We start from the raw sequence: 24,531 nt of genomic DNA, 5'->3' as shown, positions 1-24,531 counted from the left end.
CGTCAAATTCTATGTTTCTATGTTTATCTCAAATGTTATCATTTCCCACACTGACACTGTGAACATATCGACATTCTACGGATGACGATATATTCTATGTCTACATTTCAACAATGTCGGAATCATAACATTGTGGTGTCGACATTATATGTGTTGGCATTTAGAATGTCACATAGGGGGTCATTCCGAGTTGTTCGCTCGCAAGCTGCTTTTAGCAGCTTTGCACACGCTAAGCCGCCGCCTACTGGGAGTGAATCTTAGCTTATCAAAATTGCGAACGAAAGATTAGCAGAATTGCGAATAGACACTTCTTAGCAGTTTCTGAGTAGCTCCAGACTTACTCGGCATCTGCGATCAGTTCAGTCAGTGTCGTTCCTGGTTTGACGTCACAAACACACCCAGCGTTCGCCCAGACACTCCTCCGTTTCTCCAGCCACTCACGCGTTTTTCCCAGAAACGGTAGCGTTTTTTCACACACACCCATAAAACGGCCAGTTTCCGCCCAGAAACACCCACATCCTGTCAATCACACTACGATCACCAGAACGAAGTAAAAACCTCGTAATGCCGTGAGTAAAATACCTAACTGCATAGCAAATTTACTTGGCGCAGTCGCACTGCGGACATTGCGCATGCGCATTAGCGACTAATCGCTCCGTTGCGAGAAAAAAAGAATGAGCGAACAACTCGGAATGACCCCCATAGTCGCTACATCCCATTTTTAACTTACACAAAAAAAAAAGGATTTTTATGGTTTTGTTTTTACAGCATTTAGAAAATTATTAGTATTAAACATAATGGGTGGAATTCAATTGTTTGAAAAGTCGGTTGGGTGTCTGTTTTTCCTGTCTGTTAGATAGGGGGGGGGGGGAAGACACCCAACTGACTTTACAAACAATTGAATACCCCCCATTAAAATGTCAAATTATCCCCATGGATCACACATTATGCTTCAATGTACATAATGTAACTCTCCATTTAGTTTAATTTAGGTTAGTTCACCAAGATTCCCATAATCATTTTTGAAAACTGTGTGTTTTAAGTTAACATGAGGGGCCAGATGTAATGGCTTGCGAGACGGCCGGAGCTCCGAGACTCTGTACGAACTCATATGTTTTTTTAAAACAGCAAACATTTACAAGGCAAAACCTGGTAGGTTTTGCCTTGTAAACGTTTGCTGCTTTAAAAAAACGTCAGTTCAGCCGGAGTCTCATAGTTCTGGCTGTCTCGCAAGCCATTACATCTGGCCCGTGGAAGCTTATGTAACAGCCTGTGAAATGCAGGGTCTGGTGAGATTCCAGCGAGTCTACCCATATTTCTAATTGCCAATCATATAAAAGGCAACACCTCGTGGTTAGGTAGATTGACAGCGTACAAAATGTAATTCTGCCAAAACGAATGTATTCATTTCGTGTGATCCCTTATTTAGTACCCCAGAGGTTCATTAGCCAAATACATTCAATGATAGTTCAATATATTTGGAAAAATAAACCTCCCCGAATAGCATACAGCCGTCTAACAGGAGTTAGAAGATTTAAAGAGATACCAATTTGCCTGCCTGGCGACCCAGATTAGTGATTGTCATTACCTACTGGCACAAAACAACGCGTTGTACCCTCATTTCTCTTTATTAGATTTATTGTGGACTCCCATCCAGCAGAGGCCTTCAACACAGAATACCTCTCATGTTATTTTAGACTCCCTGAAAGCTTGGGATGATACTGTGATTGCTTCTAAAACAATCTCTTTACCCTCCCGCAGGCTCTCTCTGGGGTCTATTCATGAAGCAGTGAAAAGAGTGGAGAAGCGAGCCTGTGGAGAAGTTGCCCATGGCAACCAATCAGCTGCTCAGTACAATTATATAATATACGAAAGATGTTACTTCAATGCAATCTCTGGAATAATTCCGTACTTGAACCTCTCTAAATGGTTATCTTGTGGTATTGCCACCATTGCTGATTTAGTAGATGGATCTCCCCTATAGAGAATTATTTACATATAATCACATCATTCATTGGATTTTGTCCATATTAAGATCTTCTGGACCTCTGCACTTACCACCTTCCAATATATTAGCGAAGGTTTCATCTGGTAACTCCAGAGGTTCTATAGATTCTGTTATGTTACAGCTCAAGGTATGGAGATGCACAATTAAAATGGGAAACGGATTTGAACTGTATTTTTTCATAACAACAATGGGAGTCGATTTACCTTCCATCACATAGATTATCTAAATGTAATAACCACCTGGAAATGCACTTTCAAATGTTAAATAGACTTTATTTCACGCCAGCAAAACATAAAATTTGGCCTACCCAATCGAAATTTTTGCAGATAGGAGATATCTTTCAGATTTTTTGGACATGTCCTAGTAAATTTATTCGACAGCTCTGGAGTGACGTCTTTGCTCTGTCATCTAAAATTCTTCATTTTCCCCTCCAAGAGTCACCTTCCTTAGCATTATTTCATCTCTACCCAAAGGATTTATCCAATGCAGATCGTTATGTGTTAGGCCATATTTTCATCGCCACTAGAGCAGCTATAGCTCAAGACTGGAAAAATCCATTCCCGCCATAACTTCTAAAAATTGTTCGTAAAATACACAATGCTTTTCAGATGGAGACTCTGGGCCTAACTTATTCATTTACTGCTACCTCGCCTTTAGTTAAATGGTTTAGATAGCACAAGTACTCGACAATAGGAGAGGGTGCTAAGATTTTAGTTGAAGCGGATTGATTATCCAAACTTAGTAGTTACATTTTTATTGTCTTAGCCCTAACTGTCATATGTTTTTTTCCCCATTCTACCAGTAACTAATATCAGTGATGTGTATGTTATATATTTATTGACTGCATGCATTGCTGATTTAGTGATGCATTATTGGACTCCCAGAAACCCCCCCACGCACACCTTTCCTTGTGTGTTTTTTTCTGTACCCTTATCTCCTTCCGACAATAATAAATGTATATATAAATAAAATGCAGATAAGTTGGTACTCAGGTAATGAAACAGGCACAGCGGGTGTATTATAACATTTCAATGTACTTTATTCCAGCCTCATCCCGCTAATTGAATAGTCTGAAGCTGTGAGAAAGCCTTTTATTACTGATAAAGGCCTTTTCACATCTTTTTAAATTGAGTCATTTGTTTTAATGCTTGAAAATGTCAGAATTGCAATATAATATCTAATCACTGCAGTTGGTGCCCTGAAATAACGATCTTAGATCTCAGAGCCGCTATTCTGTTGACAATAGGAAATGAAGTGTCTTTATTTGGCTGACTAGTATTGCAGACTGACCCAAACTGATAATAGTCATAGAGCTTTGGTTCCCAAACTTTCTCAGTTCACAGCGCCTTAATTACCCTCAGCAATTGTTTTACTGCACCCCTAAGGTCAATGGGGAGATTCAGTTAGCTGCAAAGCTTGTGCGCTGATATAGTGTGGCTCATCCGACAGGAACACCTTATTTTTTCTCACACCAGAGAGGTGCGATTATCAATTAGCTAGGTTTTTATATCTTAGTTGTTAGATAATGGTGCACTCTGTACCTGTTTCCTCATGCATAGGATCTCACGGGCGCATCCTCTTGTGTTTGTCCCTAGTGTCTGTGTCTCAGGGAGTCGGAGCCCAACACTGAGCTCCTCCATCTTAGAGAGCTGAGTGAGAGAGAGACTTCAGCGATCCACCGTGTGCTACATGTACCGCACTGCCAGAGCTAAAGACAGAGCCGGGCGGTGCATTCCTTCTTCACAGCGGGAATCAGACTGCGTGGACGTGCAGTCCTCCATCCCTTACCACCGGAGCCATACCCCGCAGTCATACCACAGTCACATATGCTATACTGATAAGTACCGCTAATACACTGTGTTACACTGTCTGCTATAATGGGCCAATTGCCTACTATTACAACATATCTAAGTCACCTGTGTGTACCTCAAATAAACCTGTTTGCTGTTAACTCTTTAAGTGTGTGGACTAACGTAAATACATCAGACACCGCAATACTCTGCCAACATTAGTAAGCTGCTATGTCCGCAGACAGATCTTTGCTCTTAAAGTGGGTACACACTAGGTGACACTGCCTAGTGTTTCCCCTCCAGGGCCGGTCGGTGGCCAGGCATACACACTAAGCGATATGACGTTCATATCGCTCAGTGATCTCATGCAGCAGCTGGGCCGTGCAGGCAGCTCTTGGACGACAGTCCAAATGGAGCTGCCTACATGGCCAACAGCGAGGGTCATTGACGACTCATGAGGCTGCACATCGCTGGTCGGCTGCGGCATACACACTTGCCGAGAATGAGCGACATCACTCAGGAAGGGTGAAAATGAGTGACGTCGTTCATTTTCTCGCCAAGTGTGTATTGCACCTGTAATTGAAACTCAACCCCCTTTTTAAAACACAGCCTGTGACATAGCAGTTAGGAGCTGCTTTGTTGGTACTTTATCTCAGTTCATTTTATCTCTGTCCAAACATTGATAACTCTCTCCCTAGGTGTCTCCAATGTAAGTATTTTGTTGTGAACCCTTCATTGAGGAGTATCACTGTGGTTCTGATTCTGAGTGGAACGCATCTGTGGCTGCTGTTCCATATAGCCATTGCAGCCTACTTACTTCCTTATGTTAATGTGAGAGTCAGCTCATGTATGCCGAATATCCGCGCAGCTGTATGTGGATTGTGGAATTCAATCCCGCCCACTGTTAGTAGATGTCATTGTCATTAGTGTTGGGACTTACACCCACCTCATGCTGGCTGCAAAAGATCCATCATAAACAGGTGTCCCTTCTGCTTCTGCCAGCTATGAACAAGCACGGAAGTCAGCTTACATGTCCATGCCACTACCACGAGACGGGTCAGTTCCATGTAGAGTCGCTGCTCAGAAAGGCCCACTCAACTGAAAGAGTGCTCTGCACACCTAGTCTTATGCCACATGTGCAATATGCAGATATATATAAGATCCGTTTGCATTTTCACTTGTATACGACCCTGTGTATTCATTGTAATGAGATAATAAGGCTCAAAAACTGTAACACGGAAAGCTACAGTATACTTTGCCAGTGACATCAGGGCATTCAATTATCTACAGCTCTATTAGGGACTAACAAATCCACATCAAGATACTGCTGGGACACGTTGTGTAATAGCCAGTGCTTTTTTCTCCACTGAGATTACTCAGAAACAAAGTTCCAGTACTCAGCGCTGAAGTTGATAGATTATTTATTGGAGCTTCAATACTCCGGACAAGTATTCAGACGTAGATTTTATTAAATTCTTTCATTGTGTTCCTGGAACTACCTATAAGAACTAAAAATAAAGATGCTGGTACTTCTTAGCCTTGATTGTCATCCAAAAATACCTGTAGTAAAATCTGTACCACTTGCTAAGTAAATTTCCTATGGCCATTGTTGGTTCCACATCCATGCCAGAAAAACTATGGAGATACAAGAATATAATAAGGGACCAGTCAGCATTAAGAGCATACTTTGTAACCAAGGAAACCAAAGAAAGTTATCTTTCACCATAATGTGGGTCATACATGAGCGGGGTAATTCCCCGATGTTGATCCATTGATGATCGGCGATCCATCAGGGAATCTGCCAATGGACAGGCATCAAGAGATTGGAGAATTATCATAATCAATTGTAGATGTATGTGCCTCTTAGCCACATAACTACACACAGGTATGACCATGCACATTTAGTGCCAGGTGGGAAAGAAAAAAAAAAGTGTGTTATATGAGGTAACTTTTGCTTTGTAAGATGAATTCACTTAAATGCGTTAAATTCTTTGGGGATGCATTAGGCCTTGTTCCCGCTAGTGTTATTCTTTTGCATTTAACACACGTTCTCAAAGCTTCATAAATATGCTTTAATGGTAACAGTCCAAAAATTGATGTAAGTGAATGGACCTGTACACGCAGATACTTTTAGACTAACGTGATTTGACGTTCCCTGCAGCTTTCTTAAGCTCTGTATTAAATACAACAGAGTTTACGGAAAAGTACATAGTACACTGCTGCTGGGAATCTTTAGTATACATAAAACATACTTACCTACTTTCTGGCAGCCCTCTCCGGGAGAGAGCTGCCAGGTTGGCTCAGTGGAGGGGCTGTCCGGGACAATGACGAGAGGAGGGGGCGGGGAGGAGGCGGAATGGTGTGTGGTGGAGGCGGGTCGGAGGCGGTATGAGGGCGGGGTTACATTGACACCACATTTAAGCCACGCCCCCGCTCTGTAATGCCGCTATAACTGGCATTTTACAGCAGGGGGCGTGACTACGATGACGCGATTCTTGTTGAATCGCGTCATCAAGTGTCCGGACCGCCCACTTTACTCTCAAAGTGGGCGGCCGGGCAGGTGGTAAGTGAAAAGTCGGGAGACTTGTCTGCTCTTCCGGGGGGCCGGGAGGGTCACCCGATTTTCGTGAGCCTCCCGGCCATTCCGGGAGAGTAGGCAAGTATGACATAAAAGGATAACAATAATAAAAATAAGATTTTAAACCTACCGGTATATCTTTTTCTCCTAGTCCGTAGAGGATGCTGGGGACTCCATAAGGACCATGGGGTATAGACGGGCTCCGCAGGAGACATGGGCACTATAAAGAACTTTAGAATGGGTGTGCACTGGCTCCTCCCTCTATGCCCCTCCTCCAGACCTCAGTTAGAGAACTGTGCCCAGAGGAGACGGACAGTTCGAGGAAAGGATTTTGGTAATCCAAGGGCAAGATTCATACCAGCCCACACCATCCACACCGTATAACATGGAACATACGCAACCAGTTAACAGTATGCAACAAACAGTATCAGGCAAAGACTGATTTCAAGTGTAACACAACCCTTATGTAAGCAACAACTATATACAAGCCTTGCAGAAAATAGTCCGCACTGGGACGGGCGCCCAGCATCCTCTACGGACTAGGAGAAAAATATTTACCGGTAGGTTTAAAATCGTATTTTCTCTTACGTCCTAGAGGATGCTGGGGACTCCGTAAGGACCATGGGGTATAGACGGGCCCCGCAGGAGACATGGGCACTATAAAGAACTTTAGAATGGGTGTGCACTGGCTCCTCCCTCTATGCCCCTCCTCCAGACCTCAGTTAGTTCCTGTGCCCAGAGGAGACTGGATGCATTACAGGGAGCTCTCCTGAGTTTCTCTGAAAAAAGAATTTTGTTAGGTTTTTTTATTATCAGGGAGCACTGCTGGCAACAGGCTCCCTGCATCGTGGGACTGAGGAGAGAGAAGCAGACCTACTTAACTGATAGGCTCTGCTTCTTAGGCTACTGGACACCATTAGCTCCAGAGGGAGTCAGAACGCAGGTCTCCCCTTGCCGTTCGTCCCGGAGCCGCGCCGCCGTCCTCCTCACAGAGCCGGAAGACAGAAGCCGGGTGAGTATAAGAAGAAAGAAGACTTCACAGGCGGCAGAAGACTTCAGATCTTCCCTGAGGTAAGCGCGCAGCGGTAATGCTGCGCGCCATTGCTCCCACACACAACACACACGGCAGGTACTGATGGGTGCAGGGCGCAGGGGGGGCACCCTGTGCAGCAATATAAACCTCTAGGACTGGCAAATACATATATATGGGCTGCGGAGGCAGTAGATGAAAATATCCCCCGCCAGTATTATAAAATTGAGCGGGACCGAAGCCCGCCGCTGGAGGGGGCGGAGCTTGAGTCCACAGCACTAACCAGCGCCATTTTCTCCACAGAGCACTGCAGAGAAGCTGGCTCCCCGGACTCTCCCCTGCTGAACACGGTGACACAGGGCAGAAAAGAGGGGGGGGGGGGGCATTTTTAAGGCGCAGTGAGTGTATTATACAGATAATTATATATATATATAAAAGCGCTATATTTTATATATATATATATATATATAAAAGCGCTATATAAAAGTACATAGTACACTGCTGCTGGGAATCTTTAGTATACATAAAAGGATATAGGACCCCTGGCGCACAATATTCATAGATGCTAATTAGTACTATTTGGTACTAAATGATAGGACCAACATGTGCAAATTTTGAATACACAAAAAACTCAATATTTTATTAAAACACAATCCCAGACTGGGTATGGTACATAATATACGATAAAAACAAAAGTGCCTGTTGGGGTGAGGTAGATGGGAGCCAGGTGACATAGTAAAAGTGCTTTTAGTGCTTTGAGTCCTCCTTAAATGGAAAACAATCTCTCACCATAGTCCGTAGCTGCGGTGGGCTAGCTTAAGAAGGTAGCTGGGGTCCTAGGCTGAATGGCCCAGCACCACCGCACTGTGCATATCAGCTTAAAGTCTCCTGTCCCGAGATACACCCCTCACTGTTCCTCGTCCATTTAAGGAGGACTCAAAGCACTAAAAGCACTTTTACTAAGTCACCTGGTTCCCATCTACCTCACCCCAACTTGCACTTTTGTTTTTATCGTATATTATGTACCATACCCAGTCTGGGATTGTGTTTTAATAAAATATTGAGTTTTTTGTGTATTCAAAATTTGCACATGTTGGTCCTATCATTTAGTACCAAAAAGTACTAATTAGCATCTAATAATATTGTGCGCCAGGTGTCCTATATTACCTCTTTTCTGTTTGCACCTTTTGGAGATTAGTGTTTATCTCCTCTATATTGGACCCAGGCAGCACCATTTTCAGTACTGCGCTCACCTGAAAGTACTCCATTCGCTTGTTCATATACATAAAAGGATAACAATAATAAAAAAAAGGGTTAATTCATAATCATGCCGTTAAAGTTCTATTTAGAGTCAAGGAGACAAACTTCCAGCGTGTTCTTTGTTATATCAAGCGCTGTTTTCAGCACCAAATACATACCCTTACAGAAACAGTTAACAAAGGTCTTTGCTGTTGGTTACGGGCAATGGGAAAAGTAGAGAGGTTTTCAGAATTGGAAACCCCCGCTGATCCCGGCTTCCTGCCAAATCAAAAGAGAGATGGAAATTCACATAAGAAAATGTTTCAATTCTTTCCCACTTGTATTTCTTCAACAGCCACTTAGAGGTTCTTTTGCTATAGCAAACAGAGCAAGATCAATTGTATAAAATGCTGAAGTGCCCAGGTCAGTTAGACACCCTCTCTTCTCACCCAACATCAGTATGTGTGAACAGGCATGATAAAACAGAGGAATCCATTGGTACCGATTGTAGTTTTGAAGAATGAGATGTTCACAGAGCATGTACTGTATGAACATAGCATGAACTGTAGTCAAATTAAATATCATGAGCGTATTGGCCATAGGGCTCACCAAGAAGATTCCTGGTGGGCTGACATGTCGGTGGGGCCTGTTTTGTGTGTTGTCATGTGGACCCACTCCCCACATGATAGGAAGCCCACCGCACTCAGTACACTACAATGTCCTCATTCATTACATTATTCCATCTCTGCAGTACAGCAACTCTGCCATCCAGTGATGCTGCCATGGCTACACGGTATACTATACAGCTTGTGCTGCCCATGTCAGACCACTTCTACAAAATTTTACAGGGCCACTTTTAGTTCCCAATCCATCCCTGGTCTCAGACACAACTGCAGCAAAAGACGCAAGGATGGCCCTAAGTAAAGGGATCCCGCCCCCCCACAACAGGTCCCACCTCCTAATCAGACCACACTGCTTCCATAAATTTCCCGGGCTGGTTTTCTGTCCCAATCTGACCCTGGGAACATTTATGATTTTTTTTCTTAGAGGGATCAAATGAAAAACAGTTATAACATGACAATTTCCTAAATATCTCTAGAAAAGTTAGTGAACTGTTTACCTGAAAAATATTAGTAAAAATTAGCACTAAACATAGAGAAGGACTATGGGTTTCTGGATGGTGCAAGAAATGGTTCTGTATGTTCTAATACGGTTACAAACATCTGCTTGTAACTGTGATCCTCCTAACCCTAATAACAAATATATTTGTTTAATGTATGCAGTGGTCATGGCTTCAGCACACAGGTGGTGTGTCCACACCCCTGCGTAACTGCTACATGCAGTGGAGATGCCTGCTTTCAATTACTCCTTTCCAGGGCCGAAACTAGGATTTCTGTCACCCGGGGCAAGGTAGTCATTTGACACCCCCCCCCCCCCGCAAAAAATAAATAAATATATTTTACAATAAATAAATAAAAATAATAAAAAAAAATAAAAAAAATAAAAAATAAATGAATAAAAATATTATATATATATATATATATATATATATATATCTCTTTCAGAACTTTTTTACCTGAAAAACTGCCTTTTCTAACATAAATTTCATATCCAGGAAAAAGTGTCCCCATTTTACACAGTACGACAGGCAAGTGTCCCCATTCCCCATTTTACACATTGCGGCAGACAGGTGTCCCCATTTTACACATTGCGGCAGGAAAAAGTGTCCCCATTTTACACATTGCGGCAGGAAAAAGTGTCCCCATTTTACACATTGCGGCAGGAAAAAGTGTCCCCATTTTACACATTGCGGCAGGCACAGGACCCATTTTACACAGTACGCTGGCAAGTGTCCCCATTTTACACATAGCGGCAGGCACAGGTCCCCATTTTACACAGTACGCTGGCAAGTGTCCCCATTTTACACATAGCGGCAGGCACAGGTCCCCATTTTACACAGTACGCTGGCAAGTGTCCCCATTTTACACATAGCGGCAGGCACAGGTCCCCATTTTACACAGTACGCTGGCAAGTGTCCCCATTTTACACATAGCGGCAGGCACAGGTCCCCATTTTACACAGTACGCTGACAAGTGTCCCCATTTTACACATTGCGGCAGGCACAGGTCCCCATTTTACACAGTACGCTGGCAAGTGTCCCCATTTTACACATAGCGGCAGGCACAGGTCCCCATTTTACACAGTACGCTGGCAAGTGTCCCCATTTTACACATTGCGGCAGGCACAGGTCCCCATTTTACACATTGCGGCAGGTGGTGGAGGGAGAGAGAGAGAGAGGAAGGGAGAAGGGCTGACTTACATTTGAAGCGGTTCTCGCCGCTCTTCAGACGCCTCTCCCTCCTCGTCTGCGCGGCTCCGGGCTCCCCCTTCTCCCTCCTCCGGCGGGGTTTTGTGGAATGACGCGTTTGCGCCGTGACGTCACGACGCAATCGCGTCATTCCGCGAAACCCCGCCCCCCGAGCTGGGCACTCGGGAGAAGGGGGTTTAAAAGTAAGTGCCGCGGCGGGTGCGTGTTAGGGGGTCTCGGCGCCCCCTCCAATCTGGCGCCCAGGTCGCCTGCCCCCCTAGCCCCCTCCTAGTTTCGGCCCTGTCCTTTCACACAGTAAAAAGCTGGGTAAACCTGTGTTGGTGTGCAGGGGTGTATCTAGGGGTCTGAGCGCCCCTGGCAAAGTAAGTAACTGGTGCCCCCCACCTCCCCCACCCAGGGAAGGGGGTTACAGATAGGCTGAGGTCAGGGACACTGAGGGAGAATTACAGGGAGGGTGTGGGTAGGGACAATGAGGTGGAGGGCTTACAGGGAGGCTGAGGTCAGGGACACTGAGGAGCAATTACAGGGAGGGTGTGGGCAGGGACACTGAGGGGGAATTACAGGAGTGTGCGGGCAGGGACACTGAGGGGGAATTATGGGGAGGGTACGGGCAGGGACACTGAGGTGGAATTACAGGAGGGCGTGTGCAGGGACACTGAGGGGGGAGTCACAGGGAGGCTGAGGTCAGGGACACTAAAGGGGATTTACAGGGAGGGTTTGGTCAAGGACACCGATGGGCAATTACAGGGAGGGTGCGGGAAGGGACACTGAGAGGGAATTACAGGAGTGTGAGGGGAGGGACACTGAGGGGGGAGTCACAGGGAGGCTGAGGTCAGGAACACTGAGGGAGAATTACAGGGAGGGTGCAGGCAGGGACACTGAGGAGGAATTACAGGGAGGGTGCAGACAGGGACACTGAGGAGGAATTACAGGGAGGGTGCAGACAGGGACACTGAGGAGGAATTACAGGGAGGGTGCAGGCAGGGACACTGAGATGGCATTATGGGGAGGGTGCAGGCAGGGACACTGAGGAGGAATTACAGGGAGGGTGCAGGCAGGGACACTGAGGAGGAATTACAGGGAGGGTGCAGGCAGGGACACCGAGGAGGAATTACGAGGAGAGTGCGGGCAGGGACACTGAGATGGCATTATGGGGAGGGTGCAGGCAGGGACACTGAGGAGGAATTACAGGGAGGGTGCAGGCAGGGACACTGAGGAGGAATTACAGGGAGGGTGCAGGCAGGGAGACTGAGGGGGAATTATGAGGAGTGTGCAGGCAGGGACACTGAGGGGGAATTACGGTTAGGGTGCGGGAAGGGACACTGAGAGGGAATTACGGAGAGGGTGCGGGCAGGGATACTGAGGGGGAATTACAGGAGTGTATGGGCAGGGTCACTGAGGGGGCAGTTACAGGGATTTTGCGGGCAGGGACTCTGAGGGGGAATTACAAGGAGGGTGCAAACAGGGACACCAAGGGGATATATGCACACAATACACATACAGTTAAAAACCCCTACAGTTAAAAAAAAACCCTCTAGGTACGATGGCACTACATGTCCCAGCAAATCCAGTTGACAAGGTGTGCTGGGACTTGTAGTCTCAACACAGCTCAACAGGCAGTCACTGGTCTAGATACCTCTCCATGCAGAGCTCTTTGTAACCTGTGATCCAGACTGCCAGGATAGACCATGCAGTGCAGCTACGGTACCACAGAAAATGTACAGGTATGCTCATGCTGCACTGCTGACTGGTGCTGATTGTAGTGGCTGGTGTTTGGTGACAGACGGTGTGGGACCAATGAGAAGGGGAGCGGTTGAGGAAGAGGAGGTGCCTCGCCCCTCCCCATACTTGGAAGTGCCTCACTCCCTGGCTATATTCACCATCATTGTGACTGTAGTCACAGAGAGTGTCAGAGTGCAATACGCTTCTGAGAGTCTGACAGTGGATGAGCACTGCATAGGGATGTACTTGGTGAGAACTACTATGTCATTCTACCCCCTGGCGCAGGTGGCACTGCCGGGCGGTGCCCCCCACCCCCCTTCCTGGCTGGCGCCCCTGGCAAGTGCCATCCTGGCCAATAGGAAGATACACCCCTGTTGGTGTGAAAGGGTCTACAAGGGTTATATGTGCTGGGTCTGCAACACTATTCATTCAGTAGAGGTTGCATCTAAATCTGCATCCATTATATATGGGGTCAGCACAGCAAAGTGTCCTAGAGGGGAAAATAAACAAATTCTATGGCTGCCAAAAAAAGACATGAAAACTTTAGAGATCTTTACGTCCACCTTTTCCTCTTATCAGATCCATGTACTTTCTTATGTAAGAAAAAAACCCAGAGACGCCCACCCACTTGTATCACATCGCTCAAAGATTTCAGCAAAAAGATTTCTATGCTGATATCCACTGACAATGAAGGCACAACACCTGAAATATGAGGCTCACCTCATACAAGCTACTTGCGGATGAGCTGCATGGACACATTTTCAGCTAGTAAAGAAAATGATTCCCATTCATCACACTCTGCCTCCCTGTTTTAAGCAATACATTGAGTCAACAGGGAAACCCGCTGCAGTGTGGTCGCTCTTCACAATTATTTCATTCAATTACGTTTTGTGCTCAGTGCAGTTAAAAGGTCGGTGTCAGTGGAGATTAGAAAGAATAGCGCAATCTAGGCTTCTGACCCGCAGCGCCCCCTGCTATTTTATTTCTTGACTAGTCATCACTATCATGTACCTGTAACAAGTATAAACACAAATCAGGGGTCTATTTACAAAAGGAAGAAGAGTCTTATTGCTGGTATCACATTGTCCTGTACATCAAATATTCAATGGCGTTAAGTTTCCTTTTGCTTGGGCTCTCGTGCCATTACTATACCTGTTCTGTTACACAAAGACATTATATAAAATGTCTTACAATTCAAAAAAAGTATAATTCATTATTAAAATAATCTACATTAGCATTTGCCCGTGAGCAATAACAGACATCCACGCGAAGCCACAGGCAGTATAAGTTTGGTAGAAAAACAGTATATGGTTTGTAATATATATTTTATGTATTTGTTTTAGTACTTCATTTTAATATATATATATATATATATATATATATATATATATAGAAACTGAAAGCACAGAGCTGGGCTTTTTTTGTTCCACTATGTATCTGTGGGAGAGCAGCTTGCCTCATATATAAGCACAACTATGAATACTGGCCGGTAAAGCATCAACCTTCTTATACCCCTTACAGACCACCAGCTATGAACATGGGTTATTGGCTCATGAACGCGCATAACCCATGTTCATATGCATTCTGAAAGGTGCCTGGGTTGAAATACCGGGTCGACACGGTATTCCAGCACAGATAGCAAGCAGGGTTGAACACATGTTTAACCATGCTCTCTGTGCAGTGTGAACGGGAGTCGGGTCGATGTGACCCGCTACCCGTTCACTGTGTGTGGAGGGGCGGCGCTTGGTGGGACGCCTGAGGAGGGTAGCATCCTGGGAGTTCCCGTTTCAGGCTCCCGGGTGCGGCCCGCCTCAGGCGGTGTGAAAGGGGTATTACTGATCCAGGTCATTTCCGCCATTACCACAGAGGCCGCTGAGGAACCCTAAATGTGGGTGACAAGTAATCACCATGATGGGGAACCAATAATTTCTAGCCCTCTAAGTAACATGGTTATGGTAAGAAATTCATATTCTTTATTCCATACACTTAATGGGACATAAGTGCTACAGCATTACAATACTGCAATAGTTACGTTGATATTGGATGGTGGAAGACAAGTACATTTTATCATATGCTAAATGCAAGAACTATGAAAAGACCTATAGCAACCAAGTCAGTGGCAGAGGATCATACCAGCCGCCCAAAGGCGAAAGAGATGGTGGTAACCGCCCCTTCTCCCACCCCGGTTCAAGGATGATGATTCAAGTTACAGCAGCGAATGGTGTGATAGCAGCATATACAAAAACGCAAAAACAATTAAAGAGCAAGAGTGTCTAATAATATGTGTGTACATATATATATATATATATATATAAAGTCTGAGTATTCTAATCAAAGGATGAAGTGGCACTCCATAGACTTCATAATAATATGAACGTTGTATTAGCAGAAGCCAAAGTTTTAAGACCACATCAGACTTTACCTCATGATTTGAGGAAAAGACTGTTGTGGTTTTGAAACTTTGGCTTCCACTAATACAGCGTTTATATATTTATGTAGTCCACAGAGTGACACCCCATCCTTTCATTAGGATACCCAGATGATGTGACTCCAGCAGGAGGTGACCCCGGCATGTTGACTGCTTTATCCAGAGTGCCAAACAACACAGAATATATGTGTTTGTTTACAATATATATATATATATATATATATATATATATATATAGTTCGTCCCTGCTCCAGCTCCACAAGCCTGGTGTGCAGTTTTATATTTTTTTATTGGTGGATTACACTGGCTCCTGAACTCTGATCCCCAGTACCTCCTGAAAGTTTTTCCCAGGAACTGGAGATATCTGGAGTCAAGCAAGCTGCCCTCCCACAGTAAATGATGAATACTAAGCCCACTCCACTATCCACCCCTCCCCCGCATATTAAACACTCCTTACCACCCTGGAAGTCATATATCGGGGCCCCTTCATTCAGCTCAATGTCCCCTTCTACAGTTTAGTGTTCTCCCTCCGCCCCATCTCCCACCATCTGTGCAGTAAAGGAGTAACTAGCAGAAGTTATTGCTCCAGGTCTTACATGTTGAGCGCAAGATAAAACACCCCCTACCGCCTGCGGGACATCAAAGCTGCTGCTGATAGCAACCCCCACCCCTACTGCTGGAGGATGGGTGGGGGCCCCAGTGCATTGCTTTGCCCAGGGGCCTACACTGCTGTTAAGACAGCCCTGGTACTTAGTACACTATTAACAAATTACAATGCAACATTTGGCAAAAAGTACCCAAGTACAGCAATCACTACCCATGGTGGATCATCTAGGTTGCACCATATGTCTGGTGCAAAATGAATAGATGTATGAGGACACATCTGTACTAATTAGTAAGACTGAACATACTGGCGTCAAAAGTCCAGTTTGACAGTTGATAATTTAGCTTCACAGGAGAAATAAATATGAACACATTCCCTGGTTCAATTTTTACCATAATGTTCTCTACTAAGAGGAACAGAAGGCTTTGCTATATGCCTGACGTGTATTGAACATGACGTGTATGTTCACGCTGGTTTAGCAGGGGTTAATGTATTTGTTATGTTTGCTAGTGTTATGGCCAGTTGGTAGTTAGCCAATCAGTGGTTAGTAGGTGTGTTTGTGGGAGGAGTTAGGTCATTTTTCGAGTAGTTTCTGTATTGGGAAGATCTTTCCGTTTAGGACATTCCTGGCCCCCCATCCCATTAGGGTGTTTTAGTTGCTGGCTTTATTGCAGGAAAGAACAGCAGCAGTGGTTGTCTCGCTGGTAGATCTAGAGGTGCTCTCCCTGTCAATACACGTTAGGCTGATTCTACCCTACTGGGGTCAACGGCATCACTGGTCCTGGTGGTCTTTCTTTGTGTCATTGGGAGGGGAATTTAGATACCTTAAGTGTGTATGATGGGCTGGCAGAAGGCCCCCCATCTAGGCCTGACTGTGTAGTGAGCAGATATTATTTTAAATAAAGATGACCCTTTTCCCCACCAATAAGCCTCCGTACCTTTATTCATGTTTATCCACGTTGTGTGGTTCGAGTATATAATTGACACATGAGAAGAGGTATGGACATTCATCAGACGATAGGTAGTTTATTAAAGCAACAAGTACCAATTCTTCCAATGAAAGCATCCAATCCATATTTAAATTTTGTTTTAGAATTTGCCATCACCAACTCACACATAGGATTTTCTCTTTCTTTATTACCCTTACACAAAATAGTGCCCCCCCAACCTCTGTATAGATCTAAAGTATCAATACGAAACAAAAACACCATATGTTTCTTTCACGAAAGTTATTGCTGTGGAACAGAGAAAGAAAATTTCAGCTAATGTATGCTACGGAATGAAAAGGATAGAATGGTGAGGAAACAATCCTACAGCAACAGATGGCTAATATAAAATACAGTATACAAACACAGCAAGTCATGAGGGAGTCATTATGCTGGAGAATAGAGCACAAAGGATGACAGTTTGAGGGCACAGGATAAGAACCTTGGCATAGGAGAGAACAGCCATGGGTTACAAGCTAGGTTACAAGCATGACTGCACACACTGAAAACCACATCTCGGTGGCTGGCATCACACCCATTATAACCAACAATAATCAAAATCAATAAAAAAAGGGCAAAAACACTGACATAGAAGATGTCAGCAGCAAAAGTTGTTATTCTTCAAATTTTTAAATGTATCATGATAAAGCACAGGCCGCATGAAACACGGCATTCAAAGTGATTTATTTAACTTCAGTCTTTCAAAAGGGATACTGAGCTATCAGAATATTTTACCAAAACATTTTCAGAAATAATATTATTCAAAAATATTCAGCATCAACCGGAGCCATCTTGGTTTTCTGTCCCCTGCAGGCTCCCCAGGCTTTGGGCTCAGCAGTCAATAGCAACGGGACACAACTGCTCAGCTAGAAAGTTATTATGGTTGTACATTCTATTAAATGCGCGGAACTCGTGCTTATTTAGATCTGATTAGCATCATACAGTCATGCTAGTTTCGCACGGAATCTGAAATTCAGATCTGTGGTTGGGAAAAATCCAAGAATATGTCAGACCCCCCCAAAGCTAAAGTACAAGACAGACATACAAAAGAAACCAGTGGCCAGTTGTAGACCAGTTGTAAACCAGCGGCCAGTTGTACTGGGGTTTTATGTAATGGTATATTCAGATATAGGAGGAGATGTACTAAGCAGTGAAAAGAGTGGAGAAGTAAGCCAGTGGAGAAGTTGCCCATGGCAACCAATCAGATGATCTGTATAATTTTATAGTATGCAAATTATAAATGTTACTTCAGTGCTGATTGGTTGCCATGGTCTTTAACTTCTCCATTTGTTTCACTGTTTAGTACATCGCCCCCATAATCCTGTATTTGCTTGCTTAATAATGCAGCTGGTGCAATGTGTGCCAGATATAGCCCATCTGGGCATTTTTTTAATGACTATGGTGGTGGTGGGGGGGGGGGGGTTATTTATGAAAGCTCAGAGAGAGATAAAATAGTGAGATGTAAAGTACTAACCAATCAACCTCTGTCTTACATTTTACAGGCGGTGTTTGAAAAATTACAGTTATGAGCCGATTGGTTGCTACTTTAATGATCCTCTCACAATTTTTTCTCTCTCCAAGCTTTGATAAATACCCGCCCACCAAGAGTTATCTTTGGAACCTCCATTGAAATGTAACATTTCAGACACAGGTATTTAAAATATATAAATGAAAAACATGGACAGCTCTGGATTAGAGAAGAACACTGAAACACTTCATCATCTAATTAGCAGAATCACTATGATTTCACCCTAGGAAACCTCATCTTTCAATAGATAAAGCGCAGAGCCTCCTCTCTGCCCTCACTGCCTCAGTTAGTTATATTCTTCAGCTGAATTTTCAATAAGTGAACTTGAAGGCAAGTTCTCCATTGAAGCTGACTGAATGCAGTCAGTTGCGAGACAGGGTCGTTTCGGTAAACAGTTCATCCTGGCTACAGTTCACCTTTGGATGCAAGTTCTTTGCAATGTTCCAATATATAACACAGCAAAAAGTTGCTTTTGTAATGGAAAAAAGTGAACCTTAGAATATGAAGACTCTAATTCAATCAGGAGCTACACAGCTCTACTAAAACCTTGTGACTTTGGTATCTATTCATGAAGCAGTGAAAAGAGTGGAGAAGTGAGCCAGTGGAGAAGTTGCCCATGGTAACCAATCAGCTGCTCCGTACAATATGCAAATTATAAATGTTACTTCAATGCTGATTGGTTGCCATAGGCAACTTCTCCATTGGCTCACTTCTCCACACTTTTCACTGCTTCATGAATAATCCCCTTAGCTATAAAACAAGTAAGAAAAAAAAAAATACTGGGGCTTAGTACACGCATTCCATGTGCAACCAGCATCAAGAGAGATAAACAAGTGTCACTGCCAAACATGCTGAGCTTATTCACTAGGCATGCAGTGACTCTCAACACTTCCTGTGGCATGACTTAAAATATGATGCATTTGAGGGAGGACAGCTCTTATACACAAAATATTCACAGTTATATGCAAGCCAAAGAAGGAAACAAGAAAACTGAAGTATAAACACACTCCCTAAGGCAGAGTACTGTAAAAATAATACAATAAAAAAAATCTAAAAATAGCATTCTTCATGCTGATCGTTGAAAATACACAGTATCTTAGCCTGCGCTCAGAAACACATTCAGCGCTGGGTTCCTTCATGACGGAACATCCTGAATTCATTACAGTGATGTGATTAATGCGTAAAGACTAGGTAACGTTTTTATACACGCACAGGCGGAAAGTTTAAAACACATCATAAAAAGTGGCTGTAAACTGTAGACATTATAAAATGCTAAAGATAAATTTGAATGTTATATTTAAATATCAGGATACTCGATTAATTGAAATATAAATGATTGTTGAATTGTTAAATCACAAAGCACATCTACAAGTAACTTTATAGTAGGTTAGTAAATAGGATGAGATGATCTTCTTATATTCATTGTACAGTAGCTGATCTTCTCCCTACCTGAAAACAGGGATCTGCAGATGTTTCCGCCGGACTTGGATAACCTTTTCTTCAGAGCCACTTATAGCCGCCTTTCCTTGCAGACATGACTTTATCTGTGCGGCTAATTTAGCGTCTCCCGCTGGTAAGGACAACATATCTCGGGATCTTGCTAGCTGCCCATGTTGATAGCATGTGTGGGGTGAGAGTTGCATGAATGTCAGGGATGTACAGTATGTACAAGAGGCTACAGAACCAAACCAGATGTTTGTTTCGGCTGGGAGGAGAAAACGTGGGGGACGGATACAAATTTAGACGTAACTTCTGAGAAAGTTTTTTTTATTTATTTAATTATTTAAAAGCTACAATAAGCAAAATAGGAGATGACATGAGGAAGTACCATGTTCTTGATTAACCTTTTCAGAAATAGAACTGCGCAGCCTAGCACCGTACTGTACCTAGTATACTAAGCTGACCATCACAGGAGCATGTATAGTGCAAACTACAGAGTGAATTCTTCTATCTTAAAATGGTAGAAATAGTTTCAATGTTCCACAATGCCATTTTTAGCATAGCAAGTTTACAATAGGCAGTATATTAAAATAAGCAGTAGGATGGAAGTGACAATTATACTCTCTGCACCATATGTCATTCTAGACAGACAAGTAAGGGTTCACATCATGTTTTTTTAAAAGGGTAGGACAGAGATGTAAGTGTATTTGCATGCATATAAACTGCAGAGCGAGATATTTTGTACATACTCAATAACTTTCTTAAGTGGATCTGAAAAAAGGACAAAAAGCTCAAACTGCAAGGATTACTATGTCAGTTACAGTTACGCCATTGGCTATGCCTTTGTGTATGAACTATACTTGCCTAATCTCCCGGATCCTGCGGGAGACACACAATTTTTTGGGTAGTCCCCATGCCCTCGGAAGAGTGGGCACCCCTCACGCATTCCGCCCACTTCCTAGTGAAGTGGGCAGAATAGGGAGATAAATACCGTTAATTCGCAGACACTCGGGTGTAAGGATGGACATCGGAAGCAAACCATCATATGATGGCTATGCTTCCACCATTGAAACATTCGATGCAATGGTTAGTAACCATCGCATCATAAGTATTCAATGGTGAAAACTATTTATATGACTTGCGCATGCGCTAAAACCCTGCAGCGCGGCTGGCAGGAGGTGGGATTGGGGGCGGGATCAGGGGTGGGGCCAGTACTCCTCTACACTCATCTATGGGGAAAAACTGCTCAGTGATACTAGCCTACAATGCAGGCTGCATGTGGTATATATATATATATATATACATACACACATACACTGTTCCAGCACTGGGAGAACCCTCTGTAACCACTACTTCATCACTGAGCATTGTGTGTGTATAGTATACATATAATGTACGCACACAGTGCCCAGTGTTGAAGTAGTAAATACAGAGGGTACTCCCAGTGCTGATGGAGCAGTGTGCATGTGTATATATATATATATATATATATAGTTGTAGCAACACTGGGAGTGCACACATATGGGGTCATTCCAAACTGATAGTACGCTGCCGTTCATCGCAGCGCAGCGATCAGGTCAGAAATGCACATGCACCAGCGCCGCAGGGCATGGCTGTCGTTGCCTAGCAGAGGCGTTCGCCGGGCAGGAGGGGGCGTCACGGTGGCGTATGGCCACCATTTTGCGGGGAGCAGGTCGCAGCGGCTGCGTGATGTCACACACATCTGCTGCGACCCGGACAGCGATGAGTAGCTCCTGGCCAGCACTCAAAAACTGCGCTGGCCGGGAGCTACTCCTGAAGTGCAAAAGCATTGCCGCTGTGCCATGCTTTTGTACGTCTGCGGAACGGGGGGCAGGCCTGACATACGGGGCGGACTAGCCCTGTGCTGGGCGTCCCTCCGCATGTCAGTGTGATTGATCGTAGGCCTGCAAAATTTTGCAGGGCTACGATCAGGTCTGAATTAGGCCCAGTGTGTGTTATCAGTCACACTGCATGTTCTGTGCTCCGTGTATCAGACTGTGTAGCAATTGCTGCGTGTGTGTGTTAGTGACTGGCTGCTGCAGCAGGGTGAGGGCTCCGATTGGCTCTCTGAGTCAGTGAGAGCCAATCAGAGCTAACAATGTGCACTGTTGCCTAGCAGCAACCTAGAGAGCGGAGGGAGTAAGAGGACTGAGCTAGGAGTCAGCCTCCAACGAGCCCAGGAAGATTCCCTGATGAGAATACAGCAACCAGGGGAGGTATAATACTAGGAATAAAAAAAAAAAAGCTACCATCGGAACACCATTGAATGATCACCATTTGATGGTGGCAAACATTGGAAAGTCACCATAGAATGGGAAAAACACTACCATCGAAAGTAAAACAATCGATGTTTCTGAAACATCGACCATCGATGTCCATTCCTACTCGGGTGAGGATGGGGCCTAGCTGCACAATTCTATTGCAATTCTATCACGGAGCCTGATTACACGACTAGTCCAGCCCCGTCCCCATTACTGCCGACCTTCTAATCTTCTTGAGCTTCTCCCGAAAAGGAAACTGTCAGTGTCGGTAAGTATGGTATGAATGCACCGAACAATACATGGAAGTTCTGCAGAGTAAAACAACCAAGCCTGTAATTTAAAATTATGGAAGATATAGGCATATCTTCCATTTAGCATGGAAACCTGCAAGAAAGGGATAATACAAAGTGCAGTAGACACATTTTGATGTCTAAACACTAACGTAGCATATAGTTTTAGAAATATTGTGGTATTTTTATACAGTATATATATATATATATATATATAGTATTAGTGCCGGGAAAGATAAACATAGGATTTTAATTACCTACCGGTAAATCCTTTTCTCATAGTCCGTAGAGGATACTGGGGTTCCATTTAGTACCATGGGGTACAGATGGGTCCACTAGGAGCCATGGGCACTTTAAGAATCTGATAGTGTGAGCTGGCTCCTCCCTCTATGCCTCTCCTACCAAACTCAGTCTAGGAAACTGTGCCAGAGGAGACGGACATACTTTGAGAGAAGGATAGATAAGGATAGTGGTGAGATTCTGAACCAGCACACACAACAAAAAGAAAGCCAAGCTAACCAAACTTGAAACAGGAACAGCAACGGCTGAACCAACATTACTTAAATAAGGAACAGTGCAGGAAAAACGAAGCACCGGGCGGGCGCCCAGTATCCTCTACGGACCGCGAGTAAAGGATTTACCGGTAGGTAATTAAAATCCTATTTACTCTTACGACCTAGAGGATACTGGGGTTCCATTTAGTACCATGGGGATGTACCAAAGCTCCCAAACCGGGTGGGAGATTGCTGAGGTTCCTGCAGAACAGATTGACCAAACTGAAGGTCCTCAGAGGCCAAAGTATCGAACTTATAGAACTTAGCAAACGTGTTCGAACCTGACCAAGTAGCTGCTCGGCAGAGCTGTAAAGCCTAGACACCCTGGGCAGCCTCCCAGGAAGAACCCACTGACCTAGTAGAGTGGGCCTGTACAGATTTTGGACATGGCAAACCTGCCGTAGAATAAGCATGCTGAATAGTAAGCCTGATCCAGCGTGCAATTGTCTGCTTTGAAGCAGGACACCCAATTGTATTGGGATCATAAAGAACAAGCAGCGTGTCCGATTTTCTGTGACGAGCTGTTCGCTTTACATACACCTTCAAAGCTCTCACAACATCCAAAGACTTTGAAGTAGCAGAGGTGTCGGTAACAACTGGAATTACAATAGATTGGATTGATTGATGTGAAACGCAGACACCACCTTAGGAAGAAATTGCTGATGAGTTCTCAGTTCAGCTCTGTCCTCATGGAAAATTAAATAGGGACTTTTGTGAGACAAAGCCCCCAGCTCCGACACATGTCTTGCTGAAGCCAAGGCCAACAGTGTGACGGTCTTCCACGTAAGATATTTTACGTCCACCTCCTGTAACGGTTCAAACCAGTCTGACTGGAGGAACTGCAGCACCGCATTGAGATCCCAAGGTGCCATGGGAGGCACAAAGGAAGGTTGGATGTGCAGAACACCTTTCAAGAAAGTCTGGACCTCAGGGAGAGAAGCCAATTGAAAGAAAATGGACAAGGCCGAAATCTGGACTTTTATGGAGCCCAGACGTAGGCCCACATCTACACCTGACTGCAGAAAAAGCAGGAAACGTCCTAGATGAAATTCCACCGCAGAATAATTTCTGCTCTCACACTAAGAGACGTATTTCTTCCAAATACGATGGTAATGCTTAGATGTTACCCCCTTCCTGGCTTGGATCATAGTTGGGATAACCTTGTTAGGGATCCCTTTCCTGGCTAGAATCAGCCGCTCAACTTCCATGCCATCAAACGTAGCCGCGGTAAATCCTGATAGACGAACGGGCCCTGTTGTAGAAAATCCTCGCAAAGAGGTAGAGGTTACGGATCTTCGAGGAGCAACTCCAGAAGGTCCGCATACCAGGCTCTTCTTGGCCAGTCCGGAGCAATGAGTATTGCTTGAACCTTTTCCCTTTTTATTCGCTTTAGAATTCTTGGATTCAGAGGAAGTGGAGGATAAACATACAGCATCTGATAGACCCATGGAATCGTCAGGGCATCTACCGCCACTGCCTGTGGGTCTCTCGATCTGGAACAATAACGCCTGAGCTTCTTGTTGAGACGAGAGGCCATCATGTCGATCTGTGGATATCCCCATCGACGTGTCAAGCACCTGAACACTTCCGGGTGAAGGCCCCACTGCGCCGCGTGCAGGTCGTGTCTGCTGAGGAAGTCTGGTTCCCAGTTGTCTACTCCCGGGATGAAGACCGCTGAAAATGCCACAGCATTTTTTTCTGCCCAGAGGAGAATTCTTGACAT

General features: G+C 44.4%; 1 protein-coding gene across 6 annotated transcripts in view; it reads right to left on the bottom strand.

The window, feature by feature from the left end:
- PDE1B (phosphodiesterase 1B) overlaps positions 1 to 24,531 on the bottom strand; it is a 532,158-nt gene that overhangs the window by 224,401 nt on the left and 283,226 nt on the right. For 2 of the 6 annotated variants that reach the window (XM_063952205.1, XM_063952204.1), the window contains exon 1: positions 19,692 to 19,885. The exons of the other annotated variants lie outside the window; for them this stretch is intronic. In XM_063952205.1, coding sequence (XP_063808275.1) covers positions 19,692 to 19,885 — 194 coding nt within the window. Of the gene's footprint in view, positions 1 to 19,691; positions 19,886 to 24,531 lie in introns of those variants that run through there. 6 annotated transcript variants of the gene reach the window in all.

The sequence above is a fragment of the Pseudophryne corroboree genome, chromosome 2 (genome assembly GCF_028390025.1).
Source record: "Pseudophryne corroboree isolate aPseCor3 chromosome 2, aPseCor3.hap2, whole genome shotgun sequence".
Taxonomy (NCBI): Eukaryota; Metazoa; Chordata; class Amphibia; order Anura; family Myobatrachidae; genus Pseudophryne; species Pseudophryne corroboree.
The sequence above is the reverse complement of the archived record's forward strand: the minus strand, read 5'-3'. Positions and strand labels throughout refer to the sequence as shown.